Source organism: Felis catus, chromosome D1 (assembly GCF_018350175.1).
Source record: "Felis catus isolate Fca126 chromosome D1, F.catus_Fca126_mat1.0, whole genome shotgun sequence".
Taxonomy (NCBI): Eukaryota; Metazoa; Chordata; class Mammalia; order Carnivora; family Felidae; genus Felis; species Felis catus.
The window spans coordinates 21,820,073-21,840,083 of record NC_058377.1 but is presented as its reverse complement, the minus strand read 5'-3'; the positions used below and the strand labels follow the sequence as shown (position 1 = coordinate 21,840,083).

At 43.3% G+C, this 20,011-nt stretch overlaps 1 protein-coding gene and 1 long non-coding RNA gene across 6 annotated transcripts in view; one reads left to right on the top strand and one right to left on the bottom strand.

Moving 5' to 3' along the window:
• LOC102899619 overlaps positions 1 to 18,155 on the bottom strand; it is a 32,260-nt gene extending 14,105 nt beyond the window's left edge. For both annotated transcript variants that reach the window (XR_006586072.1, XR_006586073.1), the window contains exons 1-2: positions 18,018 to 18,155; positions 16,048 to 16,210 (exon numbers count right to left, since the gene is read on the bottom strand). This is a non-coding gene — a long non-coding RNA (uncharacterized LOC102899619). The remainder of the gene's footprint in view (positions 1 to 16,047; positions 16,211 to 18,017) is intronic.
• The window catches only part of MSANTD2 (Myb/SANT DNA binding domain containing 2), a 32,032-nt gene continuing 29,723 nt past the window's right edge, over positions 17,703 to 20,011 (top strand). For 2 of the 4 annotated variants that reach the window (XM_023239252.2, XM_023239253.2), the window contains exon 1: positions 17,703 to 18,721. In XM_023239252.2, coding sequence (XP_023095020.2) covers positions 17,960 to 18,721 — 762 coding nt within the window. In that variant the 5' untranslated portion in view covers positions 17,703 to 17,959. The remainder of the gene's footprint in view (positions 18,722 to 20,011) is intronic. The other 2 variants (XM_023239250.2, XM_023239249.2) reach the window with 1 other exon arrangement.

The window sequence follows — 20,011 nt, the reverse complement described above, 5'->3', positions numbered from 1 at the left end:
AACAAAACAAAAGCTCTGTTGTGAGTAAGTAAGTAAGTAAGTAAGACCCTCTCCCTTTCTTCTAATTGTCAGTAGGTTAGGTGGGTCCTTCCAGAGGTAGACACTGAGACAAAGATTAGAGAGCGAGGAGTTTATTTGGGGAAGAGGATTACCAGTAGGACAACAGAAGCGTGGGAGTGAAAGGAAGGAAGCCGATAAAGGCTGGGTTGCGGGTACCTGGCATTTTATCCCATCAGGGAACTCTGGGAGATGGCACAAGACACATCTCAGAGTTATACCATGTAGGAGCAAGAAGTTGGGATATTTAGCTACTAACTCTCCATCCAGCATTGGTTAAGATCTGCTTCTGGGAATGTTTAAAAGGACGGACATGCAACAGGACCCTCAAGGTCTATCCTGCAGCCTTCCTAATGGAGCCTGCAAAGGACTAATGGCACAGGTGTCCACAACAAATGACACCAGCCTCCTGGAATCGACTAGTCTTATGGCCTAAGCAGTAAGGCCAGTGAAACTGCAGCCAGAACCTGCTGCGGGGAATCTGCCCTTGCTCTGGGCCCCCCTCAAAACTTGTTCCTCTATACACAGATTGGATCCTAAGTGTAGTATATGTTGTCTCCAAAGTCCGAAGAGGCCTACCAGTAGGGCAGCTCTGAGTGGTAGCAAAGGCAAGTCACTTGTCCCCAAACTTGGTGTGGACATCTTGGCATCTTTCAGACACCCGGCCTCCTTGAAGCTTCACTGATGTGGTAGACCCCTGACTCATTTCAGCATTTGTTTCTTCCCCTCTGGTATTCAAGTGATCCAATTAATGTAATGCCCTCAAAGTAAGGGAACTTTGTGTTGTTATATATACGGTCTTTTGGGCAATACTTTGAGGCTGCTGTGGGAAAATATCCTGAAGATTCTCAGAAGCCCTAGTCGAGAGAGCCCTTTAGACATTACCTTAAATCATTCAGGGTCTTAACAAGGGTTTACAGCCATACTCTTGATTTGATTTTTGGCCTCAGACTCTCTTACTATTTTTTTATTAAAAAAAAATTTTTAAGGTTTATTCATTTTTGGGAGAGACAGAGAGACAGACTGTGAGGGGGGGAGGGGTAGAGAGAAAGGGAGACACAGAATCTGAAGCAGGCTCCAGGCTCTGAGCTGTCAGCACAGAGCCCGACGCGGGGCTCGAACCCACGGACCCTGAGACCATGACCTGAGCCAAAGTCAGACTCTTAACAGACTGAGCCACCCAGGCATCCTGGCCTCAGACTCTTAGCTTTGAGAAATTTTTACCAGCTGGGAGAACTGGGGGAAAGTTATGTTTTCCAAACCAGCTAATCCTTGGGCTTTGAGATACCCTTGAGATTCTTCTTCTAAGTGCCATAGTTCTTGCTTTTGCTCATCTCTCTCTTCCTGCCCATTGTCATATGGTTAGAAGCAGCCAAATGGCACTTTCAACATTCTGTCTGGAAATCTCCTTAATCCTATTTCTGAAAGTCTATTAGGTATCTTTTCCATCTTTCACGTTTTCACAGGCAACCATTTGCCAGTTACTGCATCACTACACAACCAAAGTTGTCCTCTCTCCGGCCTCTGATAACCATTTTCTCACTGCATTCCCAGCCTCCAGCAACTGTTTGTCCTCCACTCCTCCAGTCTTTGCTAATAGCCTCTTTGGTGTTTCTCCAGCCTCTAACCACCAACTGGTCCAAGGGCAGAATTCCTGGAGTATGAGAGTGGAAGTTACCAAGCGTTTGAGGTTAGGCTCTGGAACAGCATCACTTCTGCTACATTTTATTGTACTAAGCCACAGGGCCATTCCAGATTTAAGGAGTCTGGGGAAATAGACTCATCTTTTAATGGAAAGGCTTGTCAGACATTGTGACAATGCTTTGCAATCCACAACAGACATCTTTACACTGTGTGTAGATACATCTTTAGAATAAATCCCTAAGAGTGAACTTGCTGATGAGTCCAGTGCAAATATGTATTTGTGAAATATTGCCAGTCACCCTTCACAGAGGTTATACAAATTTTGAAACTCACCAGCAACATATGAGGATGCCAGTTGAGGTTTCCCCAGATCTCACAACACAATGTGTTTTCCAAATTATTTTCTCTGCCAGTCTGATAGGTAAAAATGACATCTTCTTGTAGTTTTAATTTGTATTTTGCGTATTGTGAGTGAGATTGGGAATATTTTATTAAGAACCAATTATATTTTCTCTTCTTGAAACCAGCCGGTCATATGTTTGCCATTTTCCATTTGGTTTGTAGGTATGATGCATCATCTTCCAATGCACTTAAGAGTGGGATACTTGGATACCAACTCTGGGACAGGTTCTCTTGAGTCTCTGAACTAAAAGATTTCTTACATACCCAATTTTGGTCTTGCTGAGAGTAACAAATTTTCTCCCTTGGGAAAGGCAATTACTATGAGGAGACCATAAATGAGCTCTAAGGAAATATGTAGTTCTCTAACTGGAGAAGACCCAAGTTTCTAGATATCTTCCTCCAAATCTCACTGCCCCCAAAGGAGAAAATCAGGTGGGAGAGAATCCTAAGTCTGGAGGGACCCAGGTGCCTTCAGTTTCCTAAAAGGTGCTAATGGAGAACTGATCATAAAGATTCCCTGCCCTCTCCTGCATATGTGTTGTAACTGACTCCTGTAGCTTGTGGGCTCTGGTATAAGGAGTTCTGCATTGAAGTAGAATGCCGTGTTTGAGTCTAGTGACTTCGGACAAGTGTCTTCCCCTTCGCTTCAGTTTCTTCACGTGTAAAAGGAGGGTGATATTACCTGTTTTGAAGCTCAAATATGAAAGTAATTTGCAAAGGTAAGATGTAAAAATATATGTTATGATGTTTACCTAGAGGTTCTAGATGCCATCCAGAATCTAATGTAACATGTGGAAACTCAGCGATTCTAAACCATCATTGCCTGAAGGACACCACCATCTTTCTCAAGCTGAGATACTAGATATGCCTGCCTAACTTCTTCTAGTGCTACCACGAGTAGCCAGAGTTGAGGGTAAGGGCACAGTCCTCCAGGCTTCCAAGTGTACCCAAGACTCCAGGTACCAGCTGCAAGTTCAGGGACCCCTAGGACCACCTTTACTTCCGATCAGCTGGCTGCAAATTAGGGAGCTCTCATGACCACCATCAGGTTCAATAATTTGTTGGAATGACCCACAGAACTCAGGACTTATGATTACAGTTTTACTATAATGAAAGGATACAAATTAGAATGAACCAGAGGAAGAGACACATATGGCAGAATCTAGAAGTGAGAAGGTTCCGAATGCAAACTTTTGTGTCCTCAAGAATGGGTCTCCCTCCTAGCATTGATGTGTGGTAACATGCAGAGTGTTGCCAATCCAAGACACTCATCCACATGCCTTGTGTATTCAAGAAACAGCAAGGAAGCCAGTGTGACTGGAGGTTGGAGGCAGCAATAAGAGATGAGGTCAGAGAGGTAACTGAATGGAAGCAGGAAGACCACTTAAGCAGTTCTTGAAATAATCTAGGCAAAACATGATAATGACTTAGAACAGCAGTGGAAGCTGTAGGAGGTCATATTTTGAATTTGGAAGGTAGCCCTAGCAGGATTGGCTGATAGCTTGGACACAGAGTGAGAAAGAGTCAATGACAATACCATGGTTTTTGGCCTTTGAACAGCTGGAATGATGAGGAAGACTGGAAGGAACAGGTTTGGAAGAGAAGATCAGAAGCTGTTTTGTACATTCAGTTTGAGAAGCCCATTATGTGACCATGTGGAAATGTCAAGCAGGCAGCATGTTATACAAGTGTGCAGTTTGGAAGAGAGGCCTTGCCTGGAGATATACATTTGAAAGCCATCAGCATATGGAGAATTATTGAAAACTGTGAGACTGGAGGAGATCACCAAGGAAATGAGTGTACATGAAAAGGACAAGAAGTCTAAGAACTGCTTCGGAGCCACTAGCAAAGGAGACTGAGAAGGAGCAATAAATGTGGTAGGAGGAAAACAAGGAACCAGGAAAAGTATAGGTTTCTAAGAGCGAAGTGATGAAAACATTTGAAGGACGAAGGTGAGATCAACAGTGTCAAATAAGGCTGCCAGTTCAGGTAAGATAAAAATGAGATTGTACCTATAGAACTTAGCAACATGGGGGCACCTGGGTGGCTCAGTCAGTTGAGCATCCAACTTTGGCTCAGGTCATGATCTCTCGGTCTGTGGTTGGAGCTCCACGTCAGGCTCTGTGCTGATGGCTCAGAGCCTGGAGCCTGCTTCGGATTCTGTGTCTCCCTCTCTCTCTGCCCCTCCCCTGCTCGTGCTCCCTCTCTCTCTCTCTCTCTCTCTCTCTCTCTCTCTTTCTCTCTCTCTCTCTCAAAAATAAACATTAAAAACAAAAACAAAAAAACAAAACAAAAAACGGGTTTGGCAAGGGGCAGGAGGAAGGAGACAGGAATTGAACGTGAAATACTGAAACACTTTTGAGAAGCTTTGCTCAAGAGGGAAGAAGAGAGAGGATCATTTCTGGAATGGTAGTGTGAGGAGCTCTGCGGATGCCCTCTCCAGTGAAACAGCCATAACTGGTGAAAATTATTTCTTAAAAACCAATCTTTCAGTCCCTGTAAATTGTCTTAAGAGCATCAAGCAAACAAATATTTATTCAACAAAAGTGTATTAGATCTCAGTTTAAACAGGGAGAGTCTGTGGCACTTAAGCCACAACACCCCTCCCCCTCTTGACCACTCTCCCATCTCAGCTGGATAGAAACTCTGCATGGCAGCAGTGGCCATGAAGACAGGGCTTCCTTTCTCTCCAGCTCCCAGTCACAGACTGTTATCTCTCTGTGCAGGGCAGGCTACCAGCATTTTCCATACCTCCAAACTCTGTGTGGCAGAGGTTAAATTCCAGGGAAGTGCTACCAAGAGGCTGGAGTCTCTCCTCCTTCACCAAGCCCCCATGTGTAGGTCGGAGGCTCTACCCAGGCGTGACAGGCCTAGAACACTGGGGCCCATCACTCACAGACAGAGGTTCCTTATGGCCAGAAGCAAGCCAAGGAGATCAGATGGTTACTACCCCCACCCTGTGCCCTGCAGAGAGAGATCACTTTGAAATACTTGGACAACTGTCCCCGCCACTGGCTCTAAAGCAGTAGTGTAAGATTTTGCCCTAGGGGAGAAGTAGGCCATAAAAACAGAGAGTGCCAAGGCTTTCATCAAGGGAACTAACTTTATTTGGAACACAGTGTGGGGAAGTTCAAGCCTAAGGGCACTTTTGAAAACAATGGAGATTTTGGTGGTAAGCAATTAAAAGGCTGGTACCTCCATGAGGACAATAAGCTAAATTGTAAGCCAACAAGTTTACCAGAGAGAACTGGGGAAAGAGTCAGCTAAGAACAGCCCTCCTGGGGTCAGGACAAACCTCAAAAACTTACCTCAAAAACTACCCCTGCAGGGGGAGCCTGGCTGGCTCAGTAGGTGGAGCATGTGACTCTTGATCTAGGGGTTGTGAGTTCAAGCCCCACACTGGGTGTAGAGATTATTCAATAAAATCTTACACACACACACACACACACACACACACACACACACACACACCTACCCCAGCAAAGAGAACCAGATTTCATTGGTTCCCACTGTGGGACAATATGTGCCCCACTCTATTATAGAAAACAATAGACCAATCAGCTGGCAATTAGTGGTACCTAACTATCAAGTGTGAATGTAGATGTGAAAATCCTAAAAAGATAAAAATACTAATAAACTGAATCCAGCAACATATGGAAGGGATTATAATTCATAACCAAGTAGGATTTATCCCCAAAATACAAAGTTGTTTAAACATCTGAAAGTTCATTAATATAAGTCACCGTATCAATAAAGGACAAAAATCATGGACAAATGATCATCAATAAAGGACAAATGATCACCATATCAATAAAGGACAAATGATCATCTCAATAGAAGCTGAAAAAGTATTTGACAATATCCAACACTCCAATATCCCTTCATAATAAAAATATTCAACAAACTAGGAATAGTAGAGAGTGTCCTTAACTTGATAGAGGACATCTACCAAAAACTCACAGCTAACAGCATTAATGGTGAAAGACTTAATGCTTTTCCCCTTACCATCAGAAATAAGATAAGGAAATAAGATAATTACCTTTTAGCCAAGGTAGTTAGGTGAGAAAATGAAGTAAAAGACATTCATATTGGAAAGGAAGAAGTAAAAATATCTCAATTTAAAAAAAAATTTTTTTTAACGTTTATTTATTTTTGAGACAGAGAGAGACAGAGCATGAATGGGGGAGGGTCAGAGAGAGAGGGAGACACAGAATCTGAAACAGGCTCCAGGCTCTGAGCAGTCAGCACAGAGCCCGACGCGGGGCTCGAACCCACATACCGTGAGATCGTGACCTGAGCCGAAGTCGGACGCTTAACTGACTGAGCCACCCAGGCGCCCCTAAAAATATCTCAATTTTTTAGATGAAAATCATGTAGAAATTATATAGAAAATAATAAATAATTCACTAAAAAATTATTAGAATAAACAAGCTAACAAGGTTGCAGGCTACAAGATCAATTACATACATCAATAGGATTTTTAGACACTAGCAATGAACAATCTGATAATGAAATTAAGAAAATAATTCCACTTGGAGTAGCATCAAAAAGAATAAACTACCTAGGGATGTATTTAGCCACAAAAAGTGTAAAACTTACACTCTGAAAACCACAAAACTTGTTGAAAGGAATTAAAGAAGACCTGAATAAATGGAAAGATATTCTATTTTCATTGATTGGAAGATTTAATATTGTTAAGATGGAAATTGATGTACCAATAAGTAGCAATCACTACCAGATATATACTGGCTTTTTTGAGGGGGAGGGCAGAGCACAAATTAACAAGCTGATGCTAAAATTCATATAGACATACAAGAGACCCAGGATACCAAAACAATCTTGAATTTGAATTGTAGGACTTACCCTTCAGAATTTCAAAACTTACTATAAAGCTACAGTAATGAAGACAGTATGATTATGACAAAGTGATAGACAGAAGATCAGTGGAATAGAATTGAGAGTCCAGGGGTACCTGGGTAGCTCAGTCAGTTGAGCATCCAACTCTTGATTTTAGCTCAGGTCATGATCCCTGCATTGTAAGATCAAGTCCCATATATAGTGCTCCATGCTGAGCATGGAGCTTTCTTAAGATTCTCTCTCTCTCTCTCTCTCTCTCTCTCTCTCTCTCTCTCTCTCTCCCCCTCTCTCCCTCTCTCTTCCTCTCTCTCCCTCTCTCTCTCTCTTTCCCCTCTCCGCTGTTTGTGCTCTCTTGCTCTCTCTAAAAATAAATAAATAAATAAATAAATAAATAAATAAATAAATAAATAAGAAAGAGTCTAAAAATAAACCTCACATTTACAATCAATTGATATTTGATGGGGAGGTGGGCAAAACAATTAAATTGGTAAAGAATAGTCTTCCCCACAGTGTTGGGACAACAGGATATCCAGATGCAAAAAAAAAAAAAAAAAGGAAAAAAATAAAAGGAAAAAAAGTTGGACCCCTTCCTCATTTAATATGAGACAAACAAAGGCATCAAATAATCTAGTCTTGCAGGAGAGTGAGAGAATGAATGAGGGAAATAAAATGATTGTTCAACCATATCAAGGGGACTTGAGGTCAGCAATCACCATTTAATTGATAGGCAGACCAGTCATTCTGATTTGTGGTTTTCTCCAACCAACAGCAGCTGCATGGTGCAGGGTTCATAAGCAGACAGTTGGATTTAAACAGGATTGTGATTTTGCCAATGAGTGCTACAAAGACAGAAAAGGAGCAAGTGAATGAAAGATTACAGCCCTCGTTTATAAGGGTTGAAGCTGGAAGCTGGGGACAGCCAGGGTTTACTAGGAGCAAGAAGGTGTACAGAAGGGTCAGAGAAGAAACTGAGGACATAGAGAGTTTTTTTGATCACTGATCACAAACACTGGAGGACACAGGAGTTTGAAGGGGTGGGTAATGGAATCAGAAAAGAGAATTTACAGAGTTTCAGGGTTATTAAATTACACGGCATTTAAGATGTCCTTATATTCCTGTGAGGAGTGACTTAAACAGGGAAAAGGGTGTGATGAGATTAGTTCTGATAGTCCCAAGTCTGATAGCGGTAGTGTAGAGGTAGCAGTCACAAGGCCGTCACTGTTGTATTGGGTCGGGGCTTGGGGTGGGAGCAGCTACCTTCTTTTTTTTTAAGTTTATGTATCCACCTTTAGAGAGAAAATGGACACACACACACACACACACACACACACACACGCGCGCGCGCGCGCGCGCGCGCGCGCGCGCGCGCTTGTGAGTTGGGGAGGGTCAGCGAGAGGTGGAGAGAGAGAAATCCCAAGCAGGCTCTGGGCACTATCAGCGCAGAGCCCAATGATGATGTGGGGCTTATACTCCCAAGTGAACCATGAGATCACGACCTGAGCTGAAACCAAGAGTTGGATGCTCAACTGATTGAGCCACCCAGGTGCCCCAGCAGCTATCTTCTATTAAGTGCACTTTATCATTATCTTATGCTTATGTATGAAGCATTATCAAATGCTTCATACATTTCCTAAGAGGTAGGCACTATGTCCCCATTTGGGAACAAATTGACACAGTCCACATTCAGTGTTATAGTGCCCACAAGTGCTACAGCCATGGGAGAGAGGGAAAATTATTGCGCTACTTCTTCCAACACTTCTACTGGGTCTTAAAAAGCAGAATCAGACCTGTAAACCCAAAGAACAGACTGATCATTGCCAGAGGGTAGGAGGGGTGAGAAGATGGGCAAAATGGGTGAAGGGGAATGGCAGGTACAGGCTTCCAGGTATGGAATGAGGAAGTCACGGGAATAAAAGGCATAGCATAAGGAATACAGTCAATTATACTGTAATAGTGTTGTAGGGCGACATATGGTAGCTATACTTGTGGTGAGCACAGCATAATGTTTAAACTTGTGGAATCACTATGTTGTACACCTGAAACTAATGTAACATGTGTGTTAACTAAATAAAAAATTAAAATAAATAAAAATTTAAAAATTAATTTAAAAATAACTGAGTTTATTTTGTTTTCTTAGGTATCACAAAACCATCCTTTTTTTTCTTTGTGAGAAAACAAAGATCAACAGCAAAATGAAAACCAGAATTAGATACAGGCAGTATTAAACCCTGTTGCATATTATTTCAACCCTTTTAAAAGTTAATAAATTGTATGGAAGCCTCTTTTTCCATAAATTATTAATAGACATTTTTTTTTCCTTAGAGCAGCTTTAGGTTTACAGAAAAACTGAACAGAAAGTATGGACAGTCCTCCTCGCCCTGCAGTTTCCCCTGTTATTAACATCTTGCTATCCTGGTACATTTGTCACAATTGATGAACTGGTCCTGAAACCTTACTATTAATTAAAGGCCACAGTTTACATTAGCATCTGCCCTTTATGTCCCAGAATTGTATGGGTTTTGGCAAATGTATAACGTCAGTATCCATGTGTATGTCAGTATCATACAGAATATTTTCACTGCCCTAAAGATCCTGTGCTCCACCTATCCATCCCTTCCTCCCTTCCTGCCCAACCTCTGGCAACCACCGTTCTTGGTCTTTCCTCATTGTCTCCATTGTTTTGCCTTTTCCAAAACATCATATAGTTGGAATCATGTAGCTTTTCAGACTGGCTTCTCTCACTTAGCAATATGCATTCCTCTATGTCTTTTCATGGCTTGATAGCTCATTTCCTTTGTTCGTTGTGTGGATGTACCACAGTTTTTTATTTTGTTTTATTTTTTTCCATTCACCTATTGAAGGACTTCTTGGTTGCTTCCTGGTTTGGACAATTACGAATAAGGCTGTTACAAACATTCACATGCAGGTGTTTGTGTGCATGTAAGCACCACCATTAGATCTCATGGTAAGACTATGATTAGATTTGTAAGTGGTTGTACCATTGCCTTGAAATCCATTGTTTCATATATTTTGTCTGGTTTTCTAGCTACTTAAGATAGGAGGGTATGTCTAGTCTCTGTTACTCCATCTTCGTTGATAGTGAAACCTGCCTGACACCATTCTAAGTGCTGGACCTATTAGAAGAGAACAAAATGGACACTCTTGGGCTTCAAACAGCTTACATTCTAGAGGGGGAGGGCAGACAATAAATACATGAAAGCAAAATAAATATGCATAAATAAATGATTTTGGAAAATGTGTATTTTTAAAATTTTTATTTATTTTTGAGTGAGAGAGTGTGAACGGGGGAGGGGCAGAGAGAGACGGAGACACAGAATCTGAAGGAGGCTCCAGGCTCTGAGCTGTTAGCACAGAGCCCTACGCGGGGCTCGAACTCACAGACCGCAAGATCATGACCTGAGCAGAAGTCAGACGCTTAACCGACTGAGCTACCCAGGTACCCTGGAAAATGTGTACTGATAAAATAAGACAGTAATGTGGTAGAGAGGCAGATAGAAAGACATCTCTAGGGAGGTGATTCATGTTTGAGGAGATGAATTATGAGAAGGACGCTACCACTTAAAGAGTTAAGATAAGAGTGTTCTAAGACAAAGGATCTATGATCATCCCAAAGGCCTCAAAACAGAAATAAGCTTGACTTGGTTGATAGGACATATATAAGGCCAGTGTGGCTGGAGTGGGAGATGAGGTTGGTGAGGTAGGTAGATTGAGCTTAGAGTAAAAAGGGCCTTGTAGACCCTTGTTCCAATTACCTATCACTGCATAACAAAACACCCTAGAAGTTAGTGGCACAGAACAACAACAATCATTAATTTTGCCCATGAATCTGGGGATACCTGGGGTCAGCTAGGCAGCTCTTGCTAGGGTCTCTCATGTGGGTACAGTCAGGTGGTGGCTGAGGCTAGGATTGTCTCAGAGCTTCTGCATTCACATGTCTGGCTAGGTACACAATAACTGGAGGCTGGAACATTTCTGGCTCCTTGGCTTTCTCTGTCCACATGGACATAGGGTAGCTCAATTTCTTACATGGTAGCTAGAGGTTTTCAGAGCAAGAGAAACTGGCAGAAGCTTCAGGGTATTTCTAAACCTATCCCTGAAAGTCACACAGTGTCCCTTCTACCACTTCTGGTTCATTCAGGCAATCACAAAGATTCACCCAGGTCCAAGGGGAGGGAATGCAGACTCACCTTCCTGTTGGAAGAGTGTCAAATAACATGTGAACATGTTTCAAAATCACCATGGTCACTGTGAAGAGTTTGGATTATATTTTTATAATAAGAAGCCATTGGTGGGTTTTTAACAAGGGAATGACATGTAATGATTTACAGTTTTAAAAGACTGTTCCATCAAGATTACTAGGTACAAAATAAACACGCAAGAATCAATTGTATTTTTACATACCAGCAAAAACAATTAGAGAATAAAATTTAAGAAATGATACCATTTATAAGAGTGTTAAAAAATATACCAACCACCCAGGGATAAATCCAACAAAGTGTATAGGACCTTTGTGTAGGAAACTATAAAATTTTATTGAGAGAAACTAAAGACTAATGAAGGGATATCATTCCAAGGATATCATTTCCTTTTCTTTTTTTCTTTTTCTTTTTCTTTAGAAAGAGAGAGTGTGAGTAGAGGATAGAGGCAAGGGGAGAGACAGTCTTAAGCATGCCCCATGCTCAGTGCGGAGCCTGACGAAGGGCTCGATCCCAGTGGGGAGCCCAATGTGCAGCTCAATCCCACAACTCTGGGATCATGACCTGAGCTGAAATCAAGAGTCAGACGCTCAACCAACTGAGCTACCCAGGCACCTGAAGAGACATCATTTTCAAGGACTGTAAGACCAATTATTATAAAGATGTCAGTCTTTCTCAAATTGGTCTATAGATTCAGTGTAATACCAATCAAAATGCCCACAGCTTCTTCTGTAGAACTTGATAAGCTAATTCTAAAATGTATGTGGAAATATTAAGGATCAAGAATAGAAAGCCACTCTTGAAAAAGGAGGAGGAAGAAAAGGAAGAGGAGGAGGAAGGACTTTCTCGACTTGACATAGCCTTATTATAAAGCCAGTGTGACTCATTATTGTAGCAGTGTGATATTGCGGCAGGGAACACAGAAAAATAGACAGACAAATAGACCAATGTAATAAAAGAGCCCAGAAACAGACCCATGCACATATGGACACTCGATTTAAGTCAAAGATAGCATTGCAAAAGGAGGAGGGAAAGGATGGTCTTTTCAGAAAATGGAGTTGGAAGAATTGGGTATACACATGGAAAGAAGGAAGAGAAGAGGGGAGGGAGGAAGACATATACTCTTGACCATATGCGCTGGGAGACATGGACAAGAATGTTTGTAGCAGCATTATTCATAATATCCTAAATTAGAAACAGCCCAAAATTCAATAGTAGGATGGATAAATAAAATTTGACGTATTCATAAAATAAGAGTATTTTACAGCAATGAAAATGAATAAACTGTAGCCTCATACAGAATAGATGACTCTTAATTAAAAACATAATACTGAATGAAAGAAGCCAGATATATAATACATGTGATTTCACTTACAAAAAAAAAAAAAAAAATCAAAACCAGGAAAAACTTTTAGTGATGTAGGATACAATGGTAAAATTATTGTTTTGGGGGGGGGAGGGGTTCGACCAGCAAAGATTCGTTTTTTCTGCAGTGCCATATTTTTAAAAAAATAATGCAACATTTTAAAATTAAATTTAAAAAAATTTAAAAGCCAGACTTCTGGCCTTCCTTAAAAGTTGGAAGCTTGGCAAGGTGGGCCTACATTCCTTTCTGACAGTGCTTGGGTGGATGAGATACAGTGATAAAATTATAAAGAAAGGCAAGTCAGTATAGTGGTTATCTCTATAAGGGAGATAAGGGCTTAACATTGGGAAGGGATTATGGGGCAAAGCTTCTAGAGTGCTATCTACATTCTATTTCTTTGACTTTATTGTGGCTATGCACTATTTGCTTTATAATAAACCATAGAGTAGTTGTACATGTATGTTTCATATACTCCTCTGTATTCATGTTACATTTCACAAGAAAAAAGTTTTAAAAAACCAAATTCACCTTGGCTACTGTGTAAGCAGACAAGTGTGCACATAGAAAGTCCAGTTGTCCAGGAAAGACATGATGGAGGCTAGAGTTGAGAAGTCAGATTTAGGAAAGATTTCAGAGGTAACAGGACTTGATGTGGAATATGAAGGGAAAAAAAGATGAAACAGCAAACACACTGACAGTCATAAAACACAGCAAGGGAGTAAGTATATAACAGAATGAATAAAGCTTTTGAAACAGAAAACATTAAGGTGAAATGCTAAATTGTGTGAGTGGGTACTAGACGGAGAACTTTTGTCCAACTGATTAGGAGAGGCTTCAGACAAAAGTTGGAAATACAAACACTGGGCACAGAGGAATATGCACTGGGAAATAGATGGTCTTTTCAACAAATAGTGCTGGGCAAACTGGACAGCCACATGCAAAAAAAATGAAACTGGACCACTTTCTTTTAAAATAAACTCAAAATGGATTAAGGACCTAAATGTGAGACCTGAAACCACAAAACTCCTAAAATAGAACATAGGCAGTAATTTCTTTGACATCAGCCATAACAACATTGTTCTAGATATGTCTCTTAAGGCAAGGGAAACAAACACAAAAATAAACTACAGGGACGACATCAAAAAGCTTCTGCACAGTGAAGGAAACCGTCGACAAAATGAAAAGGCTACTACTAAGTGGGAGAAGATATTTGCAAGTGATACATCTGAAAAGGGTTCATATGCAGACTATATAAAGAACTTATACAACTCAATACCCAAAAACTCCACAAATAATCCCTTTACAAACTGGGCACAGGACCTGAACAGACATTTCCAAAGAAAATATACAGATGGCCAACACACACATGACAGGATACTCAACATCACTAATCATCAGGGAAACGGAAATCAAAACCACAATGAGGTTATCACCTTATACCTGTCTGAATGGCCAGAATAAAAAAGACAAGAGGGGCACCTGGGTGGCTCAGTTGGTTAGTCCAACTTCAGCTCAGGTGATGATCTCACTGTCCGTGAGTTCAAGCCCTGCATCAGGCTCTGTGCTGACAGCTCAGAACCTGGAGCCTGCTTCAGATTCTGTGTCTCCTGTCTCTCTACCTCTCCTCCACTCGCATTCTGTCTCTCTCTCTCTCAAAAATAAATAAACATTAAAAAAATTAGAGTAAAAAAGACAAGAAATAAGTGTTGATGAGGATGTGGAGATAAAGGAACCCTCATGCACTGTTGGTGGGAATGTAAATTGGTATAGCCACTGAGAAAAATGGTATGGAATTTCCTCAAAAAACTAAAACAGAAATACCATACAATCTAATAATTCCACAATAGGGTACTTACCCAAAGGAAAATGAAAGCACTAATTTGAAAAGTTATATGCACCCCTGTGTTTATTGAAGCATTATTTACAATAGCCAAGATATGGAAGCAACCCAAGTGTCCATTGACAGATGAATTGATAAAGAAGACATGGTATATACACAATGGAATATTTACTCATCCATAAAAAGGATGAGATCTTGCCCTTTGTGACAACATGAATAGACCTAGCGAGTATAATACTAAGTGAATTAAGTCAAAGACAAATAGCATATGGTTTCACGTATATTTGGAATCCAAAAAACAAACCAAACAAACAAGCAAACAAAAAGCAGAAATAGACTCATAAATACAGAAAACAAAGTGATGGTTGCTGGAGGGGAGGGAGGTAAGGAAATGCACAAAAGAGATGTAGGGGAAGGGAAGATTCAGGCTTCTAGTTATGGAATGAACAGGTCATGGGAATAAAAGATACAGCATAGGGAAGATAATCAATGGGGGGAAAAAAAAGAAAGAAAAGTTGAGAAAACAAATACTGGGCATAGATTGTGGAGGAAATGGAAAAGGGGATGATGCAATTAAAGGGAGGTAGTTGACAGTTTACAGGTTGATTACTCTGTATCGTTCTGACCTCTTTTGCACATTATTTTGAGACATTGTATACATTATCTCTCAAATAGGTTTTTCATCTACTCATGCTATCATTTGAATCCACAAAAAGTGTAGTACACTACTTCAAACACATTCCAGAAATTCTGATTGAACTATGAAGCCTTGAACGAGCACATCACACAGCTCCAGGAATCCAGGATCAGCCATTGTTAGCCAGCATGACAAGCACATGATCCAGGTTGCCTATGCAGCAATGCCTCCATACTGTGTAGTACATACTAATGGCTTTTATGTTATTGAATTAATTGTAACCTCAGGATATTACTGGAAATTTTATTTTTGACACTTTTTCTCATTGGATAGACTGATGAGCTGTGGGAATAAGGGGGGGGGGCATATAGAAATAATGTCTAGAAACAGAAGTTTGTGGGAAGGGAGACTTCCCAGTCAACCCACTTTATCTAGGAAGGCTTCCTGCATGAGTCAGAGTTGATTTGAGAATCATCCAGAATTAACAAAAGAAGGAGGGAGGCTCTTTTTCAGGCTCCTGGGAAAATGAGAGCAGGATAAGCAGTGATTTTAAAACTCTTCGGAGTCTCTGATTTAGACATGACTCTCCCCTTTCATGCACATTAAATACCTTATGACATTAAAAAACGTACTGTTGGGTGGAATAAGAGTGAATTTTGCTTTGACAGGTGTTTGAGATGCCATAAGAGCCCTTAAAAGAACCGAAAATGAAGACACTGAAAGCTAGTGGTGGAGAGAAAGCGACAAAGGAAAGAGTCTCTATTAAAGAACCTACAGTAGTCCTCCTTATCCACAGAGGATTGGTCCAAGACCCCCAGTGGATGCCTGAAAGCACACATAGTCCCCAACTCTACATGTACTATGTTCTTTCATATACATGCATACCTAAGATAAAGTTTAATTTATAAATTAGCCATGGTTAGAGATTAATGACAATAACAATAGCCCAATTATAACAACGTATTATAACAAAAATTATGTGAATGTGGTTCCTTTCTCTCAAAATACCTTATCGTACTGTACTCACCCTTCCTGCGATGATGTGAGATGAACTAGATACTGCCTACACGAGGAGATGAAGAGAAGTGACTGACAGAGGCACTGTGAGATAGCCTTAGGCTATTGACCTTCTGGCCATAAATCTGGACGATCTGCTTCCGGACTGCCTTTTGGCACTGGCAACTGAAACCCTGAAAGTGAAATCGTGCATAAGAGAGGACTGTCGCGTAGCCCAAATGAGATAATAGCTAATGTTCATCTAACGTTTACGGTGAACCAGGCACCCTTCTAAGGGCTTTACCGGTATCAACCCATTTAATTCTCATGACAATGCTGTGAGGTCATCCCCATTTTATAAATGAAGAAAGCAAGGTACTGAGAGATTGCTTAACTAAATTGGCTGAGGTTGCGCAACTGGAATTTGAAGCCAGGCATTTCGACTCTAGAATCCAAACTTTTTTTTTTTAACCCCTTCCCAACTCCCATAGAATCCATACTCTTCACCAAGGTGTTTGACCATATCTTTTTCTTAGAAAAAGAGGAAAATATAGCATAAATTCTGGAGCTTCTTTATGATTCTTCATACTGAAAACTATGGGGGCCTTTTAATATGATAAACAGAGACAGTTACCTCCTCTACTTCATCCCTACTGCTTATTCCTTTGGCTTTTTTTTTTTTTTTTTTTTTTTTTTTTTTTGGGACAGAGAGAGACAGAGCATGAACGGGGGAGGGGCAGAGAGAGAGGGAGACACAGAATCGGAAACAGGCTCCAGGCTCTGAGCCATCAGCCCAGAGCCTGACGCGGGGCTCGAACTCCCGGACCGCGAGATCAAGTCGGTTAACGACTGCACCACCCAGGCGCCCCTCCTTTGGCTTTCTAAGCATATTATTCTCTTAGTGTGATTCTAGGGTGTAGCTGACCTCAGCTCTATATTTATTTATTTATCTATTCATTCATTCATTTATTGTTTCCATACCGGGCAGGAGCCCAATAGGGGGCTTGAACTCACCACCCTGAACTCAACACCTGAGCTGAGATCAAGACTCGGACACTTGAGGGACTGAGCCACCCAGGCACCCCCTCAGCTCCATTTTCTTTTAAAAACCTAACATATATTTGCTTTCCAAAAAAAATTCCACATATTTGAAAAAGATCCGCTGAGGCTTTTAAGTTAAGGATTCAAGATAAACAATCAGATATTTGGCTTTGAAGATTATTGAAATACCTTACAGCTACTATTGGCTTTGGCGTGCTAATGTTCATTAAACTGCAGCACTTTGAGGAGTATTCAGGAACGGCTGATAAACTAATTACCAGAGGTCACAAGAGCTGCCATAATTGGCAGTCGTCTTTTCAAACTCCTTACACTCCAGGGTGTGAAATACAGTAGGAAAACGAGGCAACTTCCAAATCAGGGATGATGGAGAATGGTATTGGAAAGTAACTTTTCTGCCGGGCTCCAGAGTTCCTGCATGTTTAAACTACAAAGTACAAACGCGATAAAGACATCTAAGTTTTTCTACACATGGTCACACCTACCCAGGCTAACTGGAAAACAGATCTTAACTGGAGCCAGAGTTGCTGCTCCTCAAATAATGGCGCAAGGGTTTCTCGAAAAGCCACAGCGAACCAACTCTAACCCTGGTCTACAACTGCTTTTTAAAGCCTCCCCCAGAAATGCTCTCCTTCGGCCTCGGCGCTTCCCGGAGAAGCCCTCGGCAGGTTTCCCCAGTCTCCGCCCTGGACGTCAGCCTCGGCGCCCCGAGGCCAGCTCAGAGGGAGGGGAGGCAGAGCGGAGGGAGAGAAGAGAGAGAGCGAGGGAAATGGTCAAGTCCTCCTTAACTCTGGGCCCCCTCGCGGGCCTCACCCCTCCTCCCGGGGGCTGAGATTGGAGAGGAAGTGGGAAGGCTCCAATCTGTTCCTCACACCAGCGCCCTCATGCCCCCACCCTTCTCGTCAGCTCGGGGCTTCGGCGCGCCTCATCCCCGCCCCTCACCCCGGGAGAGGAGCGGGCGGCGCGGTAGGGCCCGCGGAGAGAGGCCGGGGGAAGCGGACGGCCTCCGTTCGGCAGCAGGGGCCCGCAGCCGCCCGCCCTCGGGCGAGCCAGGCCCGAGGGCAGCCCCGGAGACCGCGGCGGCCGGATGCGCGGGCGCGTCACTTCCGGGCGGTGCAGCGGCGGCCGCTTGGAAGATGGCTGCGCCCTGTGGCTCGGAGCTGCCCGCCAACTCGCCGCTAAAAATCCCGAAGATGGAGGTGCTCTCCCCGGCTTCTCCTGGTGGCCTGAGCGACGGAAATCCATCGCTGTCCGACCCTTCCACGCCTCGGGGTGCCTCCCCGCTCGGGCCGGGCAGTGCGACGGGCTCGGGGGCAGCGGCGTCTGGGGGTCTCGGGCTGGGGCTGGGGGGCCGCAGCGCCGCCTCGTCCTCGGTCTCCTTCTCCCCTGGTGGCGGCGGTGGCGGGGCTGCGGCAGCCGCCGCCGCCGCCTGCCGGGGCATGTCGTGGACGCCGGCCGAGACGAACGCGCTCATCGCAGTATGGGGCAACGAGCGGCTGGTGGAGGCGCGGTACCAGCAGCTGGAGGGAGCCGGCACGGTGTTCGGCAGCAAGGCCCCTGGGCCAGCCATGTACGAGCGCGTGTCCCGGGCCCTGGCCGAGCTGGGCTACGAGCGGACCCCTTCCCAGTGCCGGGAGCGCATCAAGGTAACCGGCCGCCCGGCCTGGGGCAGCGAACCAGAGGCAGAGAGAAGGCGGGGAAGCGGGCCTCGGGGGCGGGGGCCGGTCTGAGCTCAGGGCTCCCCTCCGGGGCCCGGTGGGCGATTCGCATCTCCTCCGCCTTTTTCTTCTTTCCCTGGGAAGGGGGCTTTTTTCCAGATGGCCGCCAGCCCGTAGGTTTCCTGAGTTTGAAGTTGGGCGTGCCTGCCGCCGCCCCTCTTTCTTGCCAATTGATGTTCCTACGCTCTGAAGTTGGTAGTTTCTCATTGTGCGCTGTGCGGCAGTTCCCGTGTCGCTGGCGCCTCTCGCCCCCACCGCCGGGGCCCCTCGCTTTGTTCCAGGCTGAGGGGCTCCCAGGCCGAGGCTTACCAGCCGGGGCGGAATTGAGGAAGGATAGAAGAGGGGGGCCGGTGAGCCCTCAGTTTAGGAATTTTCAAATGAGTGGCAGTGCAGAGCCACGCAAAAAGCGCCTTTGGACGACTGGCCTTTGTGTCAGTCGCCTTGCTTTTCTAACTTGAGCTTCGAAGGATAAGACTTGAGATGCTTTGGAGAATTGAAGAGGCTCGGTTGTAGTCAGATAGTGTATTGTTATCGTGGAGTTAGGGGCACAATTAAAGTTAGCCTGGCTGAGAGTTGGTCTGGAATTTGTAGAGTGTCGATGTCTCCAGAGTTAGGTTGGCTTGAGGCCCTTCTATGTTTCTGACTAAGCTCCTTCACGAAAGCCAGTTTTTCCCTGCTTTAGTTATTGTGCCGGATGTGGTGAAAAGTAAAGCTCTCAGTGTGCATCTGGCTATCTGTGGATCTGAGTGTTCAGGTACAGAGGCTTAATTTGGGCTAGAAATTTTTATCGCCAGCCAGGTTATCTTTCCGTTGTTTGTTTTGACCTTTAGGCTTTCAGATTTGTATTATTGGCAGAGAGGGAGTTGTCTTTTAGGTAAGCTAGTTCCCTTGTCATAGTGTCTGCTAAAAGATTCTGGTAGGAATCTTTCTCCCAGTTTTCAATGAACTACTTCTTGTTAATAGTCATAGTATCGGTGTACTTCTCTTCTGGTAGGGATGGCACTTTCCCCCCCAGCTCCTTGGGTAAAAACCCAGTGAGAACAATCACAATCACGCTAAGGGAGGAGATTGTTCCAAAGTTGGAGAGATCTTGGCTCAAGTAGTGTTCATCCCGGGACATTGTTGCTTAGGAAATTTGGTCCAGAAACTAAGATATTTCAAACTTATTGACTGTCGTTCAGGGAATTTGGCACCCACTTCCCAATTACAGAATTGAAT